This window comes from Rhinolophus sinicus, linkage group LG03 (assembly GCF_036562045.2).
Source record: "Rhinolophus sinicus isolate RSC01 linkage group LG03, ASM3656204v1, whole genome shotgun sequence".
Classification (NCBI taxonomy): Eukaryota; Metazoa; Chordata; class Mammalia; order Chiroptera; family Rhinolophidae; genus Rhinolophus; species Rhinolophus sinicus.
In genome coordinates, this window is record NC_133753.1 from 27,652,700 (window position 1) to 27,670,528 (window position 17,829).

Consider the following 17,829-nt stretch of genomic DNA (forward strand, 5'->3'; position numbering starts at 1 on the left):
ACATCAAACGTGCACAGTTTTCAATGTCGTTATAAAGAGTAAGCAAACATTTTAAAAATTCAACTTTAGAAATTATGATACAAATGTGAATCAAAACAATACCATTTCAACTGGCATATTTTTTAAATTGACAATTGCCAATGCTGGTGAGGTTGTGGGAAAATGAACACTGCCAATGAAACTATAATTTGGAATAACTTTCTTGGTGGGCAGTTTGAGGTATAGCAAAAGGCCCTAAAATGCACATTTCTTTTGATCCAGCAATTTCATTTCCAGTAATTTATCCTAAGGAAATAATTTAAAATGCTATCAAACCATTGGTTATAAGAGCTTTTTTAAAAAATTGGCAGCCTGAAAGTCCTAATTACCAATGATAGAAAACTTTGCAGCCATTGAAGTGGTGCAGATGAATGTTTTATGGGATTGCAATATAGATTGCAAAGTTTAAAAAAGCAAAGTACTATTTAAAAGTGATCTTTTTAAAGAAGAAACTATGTATGCATATAGGCATAGCAATAAGAACAGTATTATTGGTAGGAGGTGGCAGTCTGTGTGATTTTTCTTTCTACTGAAATAATGTATGTATTACTTTGGCGGATTTAAGATATTTTCAGTAGTCTGAGAAAGACCCTGAGCGATTATCCCTATGTTTGTTGCTGTCTATGGGTCTCAACTTTGCAAGCTGGGAGGTGGGAGTTCAGCAACAGGGCAGGAAATTCCTTTTCTCTCCTCCCATCCACCTTTCCCAACCTGAGGCAACCACTTCAAAGACAGTCCTCCCCCATCAGCTCTGAGGGTTTTGTGGGCTTTGCTATCTTTGTCCCCACCCACCACCTGCCATCAGGAGAAAGGCAACAACCCCAGGGTTGACCCCATGCTGACAAGTCTCCCTTCCCCACCATTCCTTACCTGATGGGACACGTTTCTGCCTGTTTCCAGACACAAAGACAACTTACCTGTCACTGAAATAGGCAGTCTTTCCCTTTTCTATTTTTTTTTTCTTGGTGGGGGAACAATTCCTTCTGCTTTGTGAACTTATTTCTTACCACGTCTTGCATAGCTTAAGTGTCCCCACCACCACGCTGGGCCCCTCCCATTCTTTGAAATAAGAGTTTATTATCTTAGTGAACAGTGTGCCAGTTCCCTCCCCTGAAATTAAGTTTTCCTCCACCTGAAGCTCACTGGTTAGAACAGGCTCTGAAGGCATGGAAAGCCGTGAGGGCCTTGAGAGCCAGGCAGTGTCGGATGGTGTCAGGAATGGGGTATTTAGCAGAACTCCCTGGGCTTGAGTGAAATCCCGGCTCCACCTTGGACAAGTGAATGTTCCTCTTTATGCCTCCGTTTCATTGTATGTGGCTGCAGCAGTAAGGGCACCTGCCTTGTAGTTTCTGTGTGGATTGCACACCAAGTGCGTAAGAACCGTGCCTGGTACATTGAAGTGCTTTTTAAGTATCAGCTATTATCACCATTCCTTTCAGAAGCTGCGAAAGTGCTCTTCCCTTTCATCGTCCTGGCAACGAATGGCAGGGATGTTTGTGCGGATCCTGCTGAGGCCTCGTGCTACCGAGGGTAAGACCGCGTGCGTGGTTGGCACAGATGACCTCAAAATGTTTCCCCTCCCGACACTGTCAGAGAAACACATCCGGCTGTTAGCCCCTGCCCCCAGCAAGTTTAAGCGTGGCCTGATTTTTTTACCCGAAGTACTCTGTTCACACCCTTACTGCTCCCTACTGTGAGCCTCTCCTCGGCAACCAGCTCTTCACCTGTATGGCCTTTGCTCCAGCTGCCTCCTTCCCCACAAGACCTACAATGTCTTACATGGTCGCCGCGTACAGTACGCTTTATCCCCCTAAACTCTCTCTTCCTAAGAGATGGAGACAGCGCCTCCCCACCCCTGCCCCTGCCAAATACAGAGATTACGAGCCATTCTGTTGTTTAAAACTGTTAAGGCACTTCCGGCTGCTGTTCGGCTGAAGTGAACCGCCAACCTGGCTCACGAGGGCCCCCACTACCTAGCCCTGCCCCCTCCCTCAGCCCCGCCCTGCAGCAGCGCTAGAAACCACTCCGTCTGGTTTCTCAAACTGGATGTGCTTTCTTCTGCCTTTGCCCCTTTGCCTCACTTTACTGGCCCTCCACCTTTCAGCTTACATGCCACTTTGTCCAAAAGGAGCTTTCCGACGGCCCGCGCCACCCTGTGCTTCCCGGTCACAAGCGTCCCGCACAGCGTCGCCGCTGCCTGCCTCCCCAGCACAGGAGACCCGGCGGGCCCCCAAGACGCGGTCCCGCCGACTGAGTCCCAGCTTGAGCACAGTGGTTGGCACACTGAGAGCACTTACAAGAAGAAATCAATTTGCACCTATGTTTGTGGTCTCTCTTCCTTGTCATATAGACCACCTTTGTCCCCGCTCCTCCTCTCCCAGAGCCACGTCTTCTTCCCTTTGCGAGCTCCTATGCACACACTTTTCAATCTATGGTTTCTACAAAAACTTTGTGGAAGGATCGCCATCTCTCACAAGTGCCTCATTAAGAAGGTTTTTTTTTTATTATTTAGAAATGCAGTTATATACATAGAACAATTAAAATTAAATTAAACTTTGTACAAATATTAAAATACTATCTTCACACCCACTGCAATGTACAGGATACCAAAAAAATATATATATATCAAATAAAATAAGCAAACCCAAACTGACCAAGTGACATCCTGCAGAGTCACTAATGCATACGTCGTTAGAAATCATTGTATGAGTACCATTCTGCAAGAATTCCATAGTGGTGTGGTAAGCCAGGGCAGGGGTGCTGGGGGGGGGGGCAGCCACGCAACCTGCACCCATCTCTCCTCCCTGCTTGGCAAGCCAAACGCTTTGCCCCTGCACCCCACCCCAGAGAGCTTTGCTGCTCGGTACACGGCTCAACCTTGGAGTTTTTGTTCAAAGTTCTACTAGGTTTTCAACCGGAGATTGAGTTGTTTCCCAGCAAAGCTGAGACTGCTGTCTTTCCCTCTCCAGGGAACCAGCTATTGTACTCCCCAGTACACCCATCTGCCAAGCAAAATCCTCCACGAGCCAGTCACTGGGCACCAGTAATGAGAGTCCCTATGCTGAGACCCAGGAGACCCGCAGGCCCCACCAGAGAAGCTCCCAGCCTGACCTCAGCAAGCACATCTGGAGCTCAGCTGGAAAGCCTGTATATCACTTCCCTTCTGGGTCCTTTATTCTCTTTAAGGGGGAAGAAAAGGGGCAAGGATTAAGAAATGTTTGTGGCATATTCCACTCTTGATGCAAAGATGTAACCTGGGAATAGAAGTGACATTGTTACGCGGGAAGCAAGTGGTCTGAGAGCTCAGCTGAGATGGAGGGGAAAGGCTGAGAGTGCTACTGATCCCCGTGTCACCACTTAGGAGGCAGGGAGAGCATCCCTTTATCTGGCGTGTCATCCAGCTTCTCCACAGGACGTAAAGCAGGAGCGCGGGTGGCAAGGGCAAGAGGAATAGGGAGGATAACCTTAATTCCAGTTCTGTTTGCAAATAGTTAGAACGCACACGGAAATGCCTTCCACAACCAAAAGACTCAAAGTGGCCAGGATTCAGCTCATTTCACACTTTATACTGAGTGAAATGGGAACGCGGCACAAAAAATTCAGAAATGGCAATAGAGCCTACATGCTAAACTGAGGCATTGAAAGGGATGGAAATTTTAAGTGATTTTCATCATATACTGGTCCTTGTAAGTCGCTGGAATGTGACTACAAGTTGCCAGGATATAAAACCTGTACGGACTCAGCTCACGTGTGCAAAAAAAATACCTTTCTAAAAGTCCTTTGGTGCTGACCATTCTCCTGGACAAGCCCTCTGCTGGACTCCCCTAGAGGTGAGCCCAGGAAAGCCAGGCTATGGACAGTTTTTCCACCTGCTCCAGGCTCCTCTGGCAGCCTCTTTCCTAACAGCCCGCCACCTGACACCACCTGTCTCTCAGGCAGGCCCCACCTCAAGGCAGCTGTGAAGTCCCTAATCCCTTGCAAGGAACAAAGCCCAGAAGCCCCAGAAACAGCAGCACATGGCTGATGGCTAAGAAACTGCTTGGGGGGCGGGGGAGAAAACTAACAGCTGTCAGCAGCAAGGAGGCCTGGCTCCTGCACCCACAGACTCAGGGCCTTGGGGAGGGGCTCATCAAAGCCAGTGACACGTGCAGTGGGGGAAGAGGCTCCCCTTTACCCTGACTTTTCTTTCCCACCAGCTACACAAGTCTGGGCTTGTGACCCACAGGACAGTATTCGTGGCAGGCTGGCTGGTGAGAGGGGAGAAAGCTTCAGAAGGAAGGGTTTTCAGTTTTGTGAAGGCTCAAGCTGATAACCTATGTGGCTGAATAAACCTAAAATAAAAAGTGCAGTCTCTTAGAGGAAAAATAAACCACCACCCCAGAGTAATGATATAAAAAAGGGTAAGGTCTTCTATTTTAAAAAACATTGTAGGCTAGAATTCAGGTTTTGGAAGATTGGAAATAAAAGCTGCAGGTTTAGCAGTGAGACTTTGGACCCCCCACCATCTGCTCCTGCTTTCTGTTTTGGAGGAAGACAAGGGTACCCCCGTGGGGAAGGAGAGCCCATGCAGGTGAGGCAGCTGGGGCGTTAGGGACCCACCCTCCAGATGGGCCCAGAGCCAGCGACTGCTGGCAGGCACTCTCTGGAAATGGCCTCTTCTGGGGCCAAGGACAGCTCCCTGGTACATGCCATCTCCCTTAGAGGCTTCTGTTCTAGTTCTGGCACCTCTGACAACGTTCCCATCTAACCATGCTGGCCGGGGCTCCTGGTGGGGAAGGGGAGAGGGGTGGGAGTGGCCAACAGGCATGGCAGGCATGGCCCTTACCCTGAGAGAAAGGAAGACTGCAAGTGGCGGCAAGAGACCAGGAATGAGCGGGTAGTAAAGTGCGTGAGTGGAGGCAGAAGGCTGAGAGAATGCCATCCCCTCATCTCCGAGGCCCTGCTCCTGGAGCTACCCTGTTGGTCAGGGGCTGAAAATACACTGGGCTCTTTATTACATTTAACACCCCAAACAGGCTGGGGGAGGAGCAGAGGTGCAGCACCGGGTCAGCTTTGAAGTTTCCCAGCCCCAGTGCTTCAAAAACAAGTACTACTTGATAGCACATATTCTGAAGATGGCAGCAGCCTGGCTGAGCTCTGCCAGCCCAGCCCTGTCAGCTTAGACACGACTGATGGAGAGACCCCAGCAGAAGCATGTGGAGCATGGAGCCCACTCCTTCCACACCAGAGCCCAGAGCCCGGCTGCTTTGTTTGCAGCCATTCACCCAGGGCAGGCCGGCAAGGTGGGATGTGAGGGCGGTCTCAGCCCCTCCCCCAGGTGCCAGAGAAGACCAAGAAGCCGTCTGTCAGTGAGACAGGAGGGGAGGGGATGGCGGGGGAGGCCAGAAGTAGGAAAAGCAGCAGTGCAGCAAGCAGCAGGGCGCTTCCTGGAGCAGTTACTAAGGCACGTGACTGTGGCGAGGACGGGGCTGGCGCTGCCTGCAGCTGCCTGGGGACTCAGTCTGTGCCTCTCAGGTTCCCTCCATCACCACGAACCCCGATGGGGCAACCTGCCCCAACTGCCAGGGACCAGATGGGCATTCCGTGGCATCTCAGGGATGATTCCCCTTGGGCCTCTGTGGGCAGCAAGGAAGCAGGAGCTGCCCAGGATAACACCCAGGAGGCAGCATGCAGCGTCCCTGATACTCCAGGAAAAGAGGAAAACCGAGGCCAGGAAGGTCGCTGTTGGAGGAGGAGGTGAGTCTTTGCATATTAGGAAGACAGTTCATTAGCAGCCACCTTACTGGCCTCCTTTGGGATCTTCTGGATGTTTTCTGGAAACTCAACTCAGCAGGGGCCAGAAGCGGCACCTCTGAGCTAGACAGCCAGGTGCTGGGACAGCTTTGGTAGGATTTCCCACATCCTCCACCCTCAGTCAAGGAAATGTGCCACTAGGGGCAGGCCCAGAGTCCCAAAACTCTTGCCCCATTTAGAGCCACTCTTGTCTCCACAGCCCTCTCTCCTGGATCTGCTTCTGCTAAGGGCAGCGATGCCAGCCCTCAAAGAAAACAGGCCAGCCCCAGCCCCAGCCCCTTGTGTGGCAGGGGGCAGCAGTGCAGCCACTAAGGCTTGTAGGACAGGAACAGGCCTGCGTGACAGGGAAACTGGACGGGCTTGTGGGAAGGCACAAGTAAACACAGCGGCTCTCAGGCCCATGTGGGCTGGTGGGGCTGCTGCCAAAGAGCTGGCTGGAGGGGACCCAGAGGGCTCAGGGAAAGGAAAGGTTCAATCCAGCACATTCAAATACGTCCCTGACACAGATGGGAAGGCTGGGCCAGGCAAAAAGCCAGCTCCTTCAGCTGTCCAGCAGGCAGATGGCGAATCTTCCTTGAGTTTCCAGCGAGGTGGGTCTGTAGGCCCTCAGAGATACACAGATCCACAGGTGGCAGCTCAGGTGTCCGGGTAGGGTGGCTGGAGCACAGGGTGCTGAAACCCACAGGGAGAGGGAGGAAGGGCAGAGAGGCCCATTGCAGAGGAGAGAGGCCAGTGGCAGCCCTCATGCTTCTTTCAACAGTGGGATATCTGCAGGAAGAGAAGGAAAGCACAACGGTTACCCCATGTGGGTCTCGATGGCTGATCCCAGTGCACGGGTCCTCAGGCAGCCCCTAGTTTAATGGAATAAAATGAACAGCTCATACCATTTTAGGTAGTCTAAATCCCTCGCCTCTTTTTTAGATCTTTCTTACTCATCTCTCCTCCCTATGTGATAAAATCAGAATGTTCAGCCTGGTATTCGAACCCCTTCTACTCCCACTAATTTGAACCTCTTTCCTGCCTAACTGCTGGGGTAGTTGCTACTCTTCGTCCTTAACCTCACCCTATGAGACGACAGAGCCTTGCTTAAGTCCTCCCTCCCCCTCAATGCCACCCTCCAGCTGTATGACAGTGCATAAACGATTTACCCTCTCAGGGTCTCAGTCTCCTAATACCTCAAGCTCCTGACTTCCTACGGTACTGTCAGCTCCAGATAGCTAAGGCATGGCCTACAACGAACTCAACAGCCTCCGTGTTTTGTCTTCTGAACCCCTCATTCTGACACGGACCCTACAATTCTTGATCCCATTATTTCTCGGGTATAGCCCCCCCTCTTCCCAAGTGACTGACAATCCATGCAGGCAGAGAGCATGTTTCATATTTCTATGCATTACCCCTGCAACCTAATCTGGCACCAGGCACAAGCTGGGCTCTTGAAAATGCTTGTTTGATACATGGAACAAAGCAAAATAGCAAGAAGGAGAAGAGGGAAGAGCAGGCACCATCTTGGCTCCTTAGGAAGCATAAGGGCTGAGATTTGCACTTGGACATTTGTCAGTATGTGTGGACACACAATATGTGTGCACTTAGACACATAGTATGTGTGGCTCGCTGCCCATGGGGGCAGTGGCTTCTACCTTTAAAGCTGGGTCAACTACTCAGTGGCCCTCACTAGCTCTATATCCTACCAAGAAAAAAGAAGGCATGTTACTGATAATTGGGAAACGCCATAAAATGATCTGCATTCAAGAATTTCCAGCTTCTTTACCTTCAGATATTCTAAACCTTAGACACTTACCCAGGAGTCCCTGGAAGCATAAATTTTTCTCTACGGCTCTTTTTGAGGGACTTTGTAAGTGCAGAAGTCCTCACTGTCAAAAGGGACACATCTAAGTTTTGTCTGCATCCTGAACCACACTAGGATTTCATGTAAAGATATGTTTTAAAGTGACAGAATCAATCCCCACATTCAATTCTCCAAGCTCCAACAAAAGCAGAGGTGTCAGGAGGTGTCTATTTCATTCTATGGCTGGTTTGCCACTAAGGGCCTGGAGTCATCTAGGAGGCAGCATGGCACCATGGGATTATAATCGCAGGCTTTGGAGCCAGATCTACCTGGTTTCAAATCCCAGCTCAGCCACTTCCCTATGGGCAAGTGACTTACCCTCTTGGAGCCTCAGTTTCCTCATCTGTAAAATGTGGATATAATATACTTCTCAGGATCATTGAGAGGTTTAACTGAGATAGTGCAAGAAAACCAACTAACATAGGACCTGACATTCTCCTACTTACAATGAAGTACTCGAATGCTCTGGAAAAGAAATAGGCTTCAGTTTTCTCTGTAATATGACCCCACACCTCCTCATCATTCCCGTCCTTTTGGGAACATAAAAATGATAACGAGAGGACAAACCCCCACCCCCACCTCCAACCAGCTGTCTACCCTTTGATTTAGCACAGCCATGTGGCCATGAATAATTTTGGAGACTCCAAACCATTAAAATTCACAGACAACAGTGAAAGTGTCCCTATACAGAGCCCAAAGAACTATCTGGAGCTGAGGGTGAAATCCTCTTGTGCAGGCTAATACCCCAGGTATTGTCTTTCTTCGCAGCCCCCCGCCCCCACACCACTTATTAGAGGCTCCCAGTCCTTCCTCACTCCCAGCAAGGACCCTGAGCTGCTAGTAATTCACGCTCAGCACAGACCACCTACCATCTGTGTAGTCCTCTGATGTGAGGGATAAAAGGCTTTGTATGTCACTGTTCTCTGAATCAGGGGCTTCTTTGTGCGCCAGTTGGCTGTTCCCTGAGCCGGCCACCCAGGACGAGGTGGTTGCCTGATGTACCATCACAGTCTCTGAGCCCCGGGAGCCCCAGGCTTCACACAGTCCAGACTGGCCCGGGGCCTCCTCCTCTCCACCTGCAGAGGAACAGGCGCCCTGGTCCTGCAGCTGCTGCTCCCTCGGCCCGTTCCTCCCACTGGGCGCAGACTCTTCTGACAGCACAATCTGCACTCTGGGGTCAGCGGGCGGCACACAGTGACCGGAACTGCCATACACAGCCTCCTCGTAAGACGGCAGCGCAACCTGGACTCCATCCACCATGATGGAGACCTGGTCCCCAGATACCCCCTGCTCACGCCTGTATCCGGAGGAGGAAAAGACAAAGGAAGAATTAAAACACACACACACATGAATACTGCAACACTCTAAGTACCAATCAATTTTGAGCGCTGACCATCCGCCGGACACCGCACTGAGTGCTGTATACACTTGGTCACACCGAATCCTCCCTGAGCCCTTTCACAGAGCGAGTCACCAAAAATGCAGAAGAGGCTCAGAGAAGTTCAATAACTTGCTCACAGTTACACAGCTGGTAAGGGAGGAAGCTGGAATGTGAATCCAGTTCCGGCTGCTTCTAGAGATTGTGTTCTTAACCTCTGGGCTCACAGGCACCTAGACTGTGCAAAACTAGGCACCTAGAGACCTGGGCAAAGAGCCATTCGTCTGGCACAGGCAGGCTGAGAAAGTGAGAGGACGATGGGTGCACATACCCAGGAACCCACTGAAACCATGGCCTGTGGACTCTAATCGGCCACACCGAATGACCTGTGAATTACATCTCCACACAGCAATTTTTAAAAAAGGAGAGTAGAGAGAAGCACTGTGGTCTTGAAATGGGATACTGGACTCCAACTTGGAAGAATTTAGTTCTGACTCTGCCACTTTGCGTGCCTTATTATTATTATTATTTTAACTTTCTAAAGTTAAAAAAATACTGTGTATGAATTGTAACACAAATATGGAAAATAACACACAGAAAAATGTGTACCTCAGTGACTTATCGCGAAGGTCACACTGTATAAACCATACCTCGGTCAGAAAGAGAACCTGCCGGCACCCAGACCTCCTCTCCTGCCCATCACCTCCCACGTCCTCATCACCTGAAGTAACGGGCATCCAAATGTTCGTGAAAATCACTCCTTTGCTTTTTGTTTTAATAGTTTTACTGCATATACATGAAATCCTCCAACACTATAGTCTTGCGTATTTCTGATCTTTCTATGAATGGGGTATACAGTAAATTTGTGGGTATATATGTGTATGTGTCTGGCTTCTTTTACTCAACTCAACATTATGTTTGCGGTTTATTCACATGGACACATTTCTGGGGATCACTTGTTATGTGTGTACACTTTTCTTTTAATCCAAACCATTTTGAAAGTAAGTTGAAGACATTATTGAGTACACACCTCCTAGAACTTCTCTCCTGTGTAACTACAGCATATGACACCTAGAAATTGAACATTGGTATAATACTGTAACACAAATTTCCCCAACTAGCCACAAATACATCCGTTCCAGGTGTTTGTTTTCATCCATGACCCAATTAAGGATCATGCACTGTATTTACGTAGCTGTCCTGTCTCTTTCCTCTCCTTTAATCCAGAAGAGTCCCCTACAGCTTTTCTTTCATGACAATGACTTTTTTTTATAGACTCTAGGCCAGCCGTCTCCTAGAATGTCTCACAACCTGGACTTGTCCAATTGCTTCCTTGGGATTAGATGGAGGCGAATGTTTGCCTAGAACACTGGATAGCTGCTGTGCCCTCCTCAGTGCATCACAATAGGGGACATATGGTCCATGGCTGGACCGCATTATATTGCTAGACTGTTGTTAGTTCTCAATTTCCTCATCTGTTCTTGGAGGTAAAACCTGTGCTACCCAATTCAAATGGCATACACACTGTGAGGATGACAGAAGTGGCACTCATGAAAGTGCTCAGAGGTTTCTGGAGGAAGGAAAACTTTGATGATAAGGTGGCAAGGAAAGCAGTGTGTATTCTAGCATGTGCTTAAGTAGTTATTCAAAATAATTTTTGTTGTTGTTTAAAAAGTAATACATGTACACAGTACAAAACCTAAACAGAGTCCATAACGAAAACCAAATCTATCTTCCACTCAAGAGAGGTAAAATCAGCCAGACTAACTAACTAGTTAACTACAAGGGGGAAAAGCTCCCTATTTGAATGAAATGTCAAGAAGATCAGCTTGACTTTATGTGGAAACAGCTTATTCTCTCAAGTAAATAGTCCCTTCCAAATCCTCTTTATTCTATTAATTATTTAACAACCTTAAAAGTAGCTGATACCCTCTCTCTCAAACAAAACAAAGGAAAAAGAAAAATCGCACGTAGTCCAGGAGATTAAACAGAGCCTGGTCCATATCTGTAAATTCCAAGTAGGAACATTGTATGCTGTTCCTTGGTGCCTGTGACTGACGACAGTGACTTCTGAAGGGCTGTGAATGAACAGAAACTGTTCCAGTCGGAGGGAAGGAGGAACTGCCAGGGCAATGCACTCAGGTGGTCTGGGAGGGGCCTGAAAACTTGCATTCCTCAAAGTTCCCAGGTGACGATGGTGCTGGAACCACACTCTGAAAGCCACTAATGTAGATTTTGGAGTTGGTTTGGACATGGTTTTGGACATGGTTTTGGAGTTGGACAGATAGGGTTCAGATCCCAGCTCTGTCATCATCTAGAGGGAAGACCTGAGAGAATGACTTAACCTCTCTAAGCCTCAGTTTCCTTATCTGAAATATTCCTATGAGGATTAAGATAATGTATGTAAAGCAACAACACAGTGCCCAGCACATCCAGGAGTGTAACACATGGCAGGGCCCCTTCCTTTCCCTGGGCACCCACAGACACGCACAGGCTGGCAGACATCCCAGCAACCCTCTGCCAAAGGCCAGCGCTCACCGCAATGCCCATCACCCACTGCAACTGGGCTCACCTGCTGTGATGGAAAGACTTCAGCTTTGGCTGCAGCAGCACAAACAGCACCACAAGGAGGAGAATGAGCGCCACGGAGCTGGCAGTGGAAGCCACTATGGATAGCGTGGGGACCCCGAGTGACGTATTGGTGTCTTTGTCTACAGAAACAAGCCATTATCAGAAGCGGTTTGTATCCAGACACATAAAACATGAGCCCCACAGTTGATCTTATCAAAGGCCCTTTGCATGGTTCCATGCAGAGACATGCCACAGCGAGGGCCATTTTAGGAGTAACAGTGCACAGTAGCTTATGCAAACAAGGAAAGGGGCCATTTCCCTAATCCGCTTCCTGAACCTAATATTCCCTTCACTGAGGGCCATCTGACACCTAACCTCACTCGCATGGAAAGATTATCTTTATAAACCACTTCCGATCCTGTCCCCAGTAGTCATTAAATGGACACATCATTCCACTATCTTAAGTCCACCCATCTTTTTCCTCATGTAGCAGAAAAATTTGTAAGAACTGGGCTGTAATAACCCGCTGTTCTAAGATCCTGCAGCTTTAGTTGTCATTCTCAGGCCGGTCCCCAACCTTCTCTGGGGTGTCATGGCCGTGCAGCCTGAGTGTGAAGCAGAGACAGCTGGATGATGCACACTTTCCCGCAGCCAGCTGGATGTTTCTGTCATGCATGACAGGAGGAGGTGGGGGGGGGGGGAGATCTTCTGTCCAGCTGGACTGTAGCTCCATAACAAAACAGTCCATTATCATTCAAGAAAAAAATAATATAAAAGAGACACTACAGAAGGTGTTGGCATTATGCTTATGTGTTAGCAAAACACAAAGTCCACCAGTACTTGGCTAGGTAAACGAGATTCTGAGCATCAAAGGCCTTACATAGCAGAACAGATGCCTCAGTGAGGCGACCGAGCCCATGAGCGGCTCAGCTGAACCACAGTGGGACATGCACCAAAAACCCCAAACATCTTTCACAAAGACATGAAATCACAAAAGAAGGTAGACTTCAGGGCATCAAAAGGGCTGTATTACCCCCCAGCACAGGACGCTCTGGGGAAAGCGGGCACCGTTTCCTGTAAGTTAAACAAAAGCAGAACCCCTTTTTCATCTGCCCAACTGACCCTCGTTGAGATGGCAGCTGATCTCCATGGCTGGTTTCCATTCGCCATTTTTACACGTCAGGTATTTGTAGTCACCCTTCAACATGTAGCCTTCAGCACACAGGTACTCGATGACACTGCCCGAGTTCAGGGGGTCTCTGCAGGGCCGAGGGTGGCAGACATAGCCCCCATTCTCTGGCTCTGGGGGCAGGGAACACACTGCAAAGACAAAGAGAGTGGTGAGGATTTCTAGTGGGAGTCCTCTCAGTGACACGGACGGGGCGAGTTCTGAAGCCTCAACAAGAAACACAAGAGCAGCAGAGCTGGTCCAACGGAAAGGCTGTTGGTCAAGCCCTGGAAATTCAGGTTGCCACTGAGAGAGGAAGTGCGCCGGCAACAAGGGAAGTCTGGCTGCTTGCAAAATTTTCCCTTCCTCTCCCCACTGCTCCTTAAGAGAGCTGCATCCACAATTGAATGGTAGACTCTGACCAAGTCCTGAACTCAGAGATCTAGCGCATAATATGGTTTTAACAATACCTAATGAAACACACAATGAATCAGCGAAAGGTGGTACAAAACTCTTAACCGGTGGGGGAAATGCTAGCCTTATTTCCAATATCAATACCAGAAAGGACTTCATCGCGTAATACAAATGCACCATCTTGGCGGCAGAGAAGATTTCTGATGGATTTGCGGGGATTACCTCCCATTTCCAGACTAGTTACTGGCATCGGGTGTCTCCAGCCCGTAGCAAATCCACATTTTTCATTCAGGACTGTCCAGTTTTAAAAGCCCCTTCACTTCCTATCTTACGTATTCATCTGACAGCTCCATGAGGTAGTTATCATGACTCCCCTTTGAAGATGTTAAATGACTTTTAGCTATGCGTAAGACAGAGTAAATGGCAGGCCTGGGAGCAGAGTCCAGTCTTCTGGTTTTAATATCTGTGCTCTTTCCCCAGCAGACACTGCTTCTACCCCATGAGCTAATGAAGAGTGTGTATCAAGGTTACCTTCCATTCAAACAGGCCAGTTAGGGGGATGTGGATAAGCTGCAGAAATGGTAAGTCAGAGGAGCTGGAAGGTCTGAGCAGCCCTGGGGAGGAGAGGGTGACCTCTGATTCCATGGCCTGCCCTTCTGACCCCGGACCAACACTGCAGAACTGAGTCCCCAGGCAGTGGGCTACGGGGTGTACGTAGCCAAAACAGGAGGGGCCGCAGCGTGGACACTAAGGGACCATTGTCTGGAAAGCTAAGCTGGGAGAGAAGGCGCGCTGGCAGGACGGCCAGAAACCCACTAACTTCAACTTTCCATAGCCTCACGAATGCAAGAAAGACACAAGTTTGCAAAGGACATTGGATTTGGCTGACGGCCGCCCCACCCTGGAGACCACAAGGACATCAGTATGAGAATAGGATCTGTGGGGTTTTTTTCCACTTCCTCTAACAGACCTGGAGTCACTGTCTGTCCCAGATAGGTGCTCTCCCATTCACAGGCCGACCCAGCACTCACTCAGAGGTGCCCTTCCCGCATCTCACCAAATACCACTTCCTTTCAACCTACAAACTGCTATTAGCAAGCTGACTGCTGGCCAGGCTGGGACTGGATGACGTGTCTACCAGGGGACAATGGCTCCCCGCTCTCCAGCTGCTTAGCACTAAGATAGAGAGAAAAGACTCCAATTTTTTTCTTATTGGGGAATATTGGGGGACAGTGTGTTTCTCCAGGGCCTATCAGCTCCAAGTTGTTGTCCTTCAATCTAATTGTGGAGGGTGCAGCTCAGCTCCAAGTCCAGTTGCCATTTTCAATCTTTAGTTGCAGGGGGCACAGCCCACCATCCCATGAGGGAATTGAACCAGCAACCTTGTTGAGAGCTCGCGCTCTAAGCAACTGAGCCATCCGGCCGCCCTTCCGGCAGCTCAGCGGCAGCTCATTGTCTTCAATCTAGTTGTGGAGGGCGCAGCTCACTGGCCCATGTGGGAATCGAACCGGCGACCCTATTGTTCAGAGCTCTCGCTCTCACCAACTGAGCCCCAAGTCTCCATTTTTAAAGAGCTCATTAACAAAACAAAGCTGGGGTGTATGCCACAGGGATCCGGAGAAGTCTGGGTAGCTTCTCTGAAACTAGCAGATGAGCCCAAATAAGTCTCCTCACTCCCTTCTCCAGACGGTTCCCACACCACCCACCTCGTCCAAAGTCTTGAGCAGGAGGGAGACAGAGGCAAACATGCATTCTGGAGCCTATCTAAACTTTGGCCAAGTAGTTCAAAGAGCTGGCCAGCTGAATTTCCAAAGAAACCTCAGCAAACTGTTTCACCCTTTATACTTTCCCTCTTTTGTTCAGGGCAACAAGCCTGCCACAGATCCCCTGGCTCTCCTCTTACTATGTCTAATTGGTTCATTTCCTCCGCATAATTAATGCTGAGCACCCCAGGGCAGCCCCTGGAAGCAGGCAGGACCCACACTGCCCAGTGTGCTGGGAAAGATGGTCTCAGGGGAAGAGCTGCTCCTGCGTTGCTGGGAATTTCTGCTCATAAAGCCACATCCTCACAGAATCTTCAGCAGGACCCTGAAGGTCACTAGCACTCATTTTATAAAAAGAAGTGAGGTCTACAAAGAAGTGACTTGCAATTCAATTTCAATTCAATTAATATTCATTGATTACTATGTAGGGGTCATTGTACCGTGCTCTGGAAAAGGATAGAAAGACCAACACTTCAGGTACTTGTAGCTACATAGAGATATGACAAATAAGCACACACATATTTTAAGAGTCATTTTCTTTCTGGCTCCTGAGTTTTGTGTCTTGTGTAAGGACACTTTCCCTACTCTGAGGTTATACTCCCCAGCATTCTTTTATAGCATTGTACAGATTGGATCTTTGTTATGTACATAATACTTTCATAGAAAAAAATCATAGGAAGTATAAGAGTATACATAGTATAAAATTAAAAAACTAAGAAGAATGTACAGTCAAAAGTGAGCCCTTCTCCGTGCCCTAGTCACTCAGTACCTCTCTCTAAACACCGTACCAATTTCTTCTGTATTCTTCCTAAGATATTCTACACAGATTGATTCTAAGACATGTCAAAGAATGTGATTAGTGTTATAAGAGGGAACTGAAAGCAGGAGAGATCCCATCTTGTGTGGGGGACATGAGGAAAGGCCCATGAAGGAAGCAGCATTTCAAACGGGACTTTACGTCCTCAGGACAGGAGGTGGTAGTTTGAAGCAAATGCACTGAAGTAGGAAAGTGCAGGGTAAGTCCAGAGTAGTAGCCCAGGTTAGCTGGGTTGCATAATATAATAAAGAAAAATTGCACCCTCTCCAAAAATGTAAAGAGCAATTAAACCATCTTGACTGCAACAGGGAGTGTTCACACTATATTCAAATGAAAAGGGGAGCCTCTGAAGGGTCTTGAGAAGGGCAGAATTACAAGAGAAGCTAAATTTGATGTGAGATGGACCAGAGGTAGAGAGAACCTTTACAGTATGTACAGTATAGCCACCCTAGTATAGTAAAATTAACTGTATAAAAGTTCTTCTACGTTGACCTATGAAGGTCACACAAAGGAAACAAAAGTGTATAAGGTTCAGCATCGTAAAGAGGCTGCCCCTGGTCCAAAGAAGGAAATAAGCAGGACTTAGAAGGAACAAAAAAGGCAAGGTCATTTTAAGACACCAAGAAAACAAGAAAAAAATACAGCCTTCTAACGCGGTAGAAGAGCAGAGTGGGCGAGTCTTGGCAAAGGCAGGTTTTGGCGAGGACCCTCTCAGTGACGCGCAGCGTTATTAGCAGGAAAGGAAAGATCAGGAAGAACAAATAAATCATCCAGTGGCTTCCAGAAGCCACTGTTCTGGGCAACAGGCTGACTTAATCTGAGCATCCGGCTCACTCTCTGACAACCCCAGGTCCGCAGAGGGAGTTACAAGCTCTGTTCTTAACCTCAAGAAGACAATAAACTCATCTGATTTGGCAAAGCTGCATAATTTTAAAAAGAGAGGGAGAAAACCAAAAGATAGAAATTTTACAGGGGAAAAAAATCAATTATCCTTAGTTTCCCTCTCTGCTTTCCACTGTCTCTCTCAGCCACTCTGGCTTCTGGCGAGCACAGGAAGCGGTGAGGTAATTCTTCAGGGGCCCGGCCGGTGCACAGTAGTCATTCAGGGACAGGCCATCCAACCAGCTGGTGACGGCGCAGATGGAGGAGAAGCAAACCGATCCGGTGACACTTCCACCACAGCGCCACCACAGCCTAAAACCCCCAGTAGAAACCAGTAAGAACCTTCAGTCAGCTCTTCAAATGTTCTTTGCATTTGTTGTTTGGGGGACTAGCTTTTTAGGAAGTGGCAGCAAATTAAAACAAAACAAACTTTCATAAGAGTTCATAAAAAGCAAATCAAAACAAGCTCTAGGAAAGGCCCCAGGGTCACAGCGTTCAGTTTAACGAACTGAACAAATACTCAAACCCCTTCAAAACGAGGCATGGGGAGGAGGGAATGTGAAATCAACTTGAGGAGGGGAAGCAGATGTTTAAATACCTCGCGCATTTTTAAAAGGCTCTCAACAAAAGAGGTTTCTGGTTGACGACAGTGTCAAGCACACACGACACTTCCGAACACAGTGACTGAGGCTTGAGAAACTGTCGTGTCCACTCACAGCTCTGAAATAATGTCGTTTTAGACAAAACAATCAGTGCAGCAGAACTAAACTGGATACAGAGAAACAGGTGCTTAATCAGGGTGCTGAAAAATAGGCTGGCTGAAGAAGGATTTCTGGGAATTTAGGGGAGCAGAAAGAGGCTCCCCAAGCCCAGCACCCCAGTATGGCCGTCGTAATCATCAGGACACAGTTGAGGCAGAATCGTCCATGTTCCTATTTGGTTGTGATTCCATCAATGATTAAAGCAGGTGTGGTCACCACACAAGACACCCCAGGAGGGCCATAAAACTGAATGTGACAGTGACAGGCCTGTGCCCTCAAATGCTTAGAAGCTAGGAGGACACAGCCACGCACACAGCCAACTCCAATGGAAATCAAAGAAGGTGATGTTCAAAGGTGCGCTTTTCTATTAGCCTGGGGTGTCCTTCTGGGCAGACAG

General features: G+C 48.4%; 1 protein-coding gene across 6 annotated transcripts in view; it reads right to left on the minus strand.

Moving 5' to 3' along the window:
* Positions 1-2,519: 2,519 nt before the first annotated feature.
* The window catches only part of SUSD6 (sushi domain containing 6), a 91,218-nt gene continuing 75,908 nt past the window's right edge, over positions 2,520-17,829 (minus strand). For 4 of the 6 annotated variants that reach the window (XM_074327296.1, XM_074327298.1, XM_019733414.2 and 1 more), the window contains exons 3-5: positions 12,750-12,947; positions 11,629-11,767; positions 8,501-8,975 (exon numbers count right to left, since the gene is read on the minus strand). In XM_074327296.1, coding sequence (XP_074183397.1) covers positions 8,516-8,975; positions 11,629-11,767; positions 12,750-12,947 — 797 coding nt within the window. In that variant the 3' untranslated portion in view covers positions 8,501-8,515. Of the gene's footprint in view, positions 6,601-8,500; positions 8,976-11,628; positions 11,768-12,749; positions 12,948-17,829 lie in introns of those variants that run through there. The other 2 variants (XM_019733412.2, XM_019733413.2) reach the window with 1 other exon arrangement.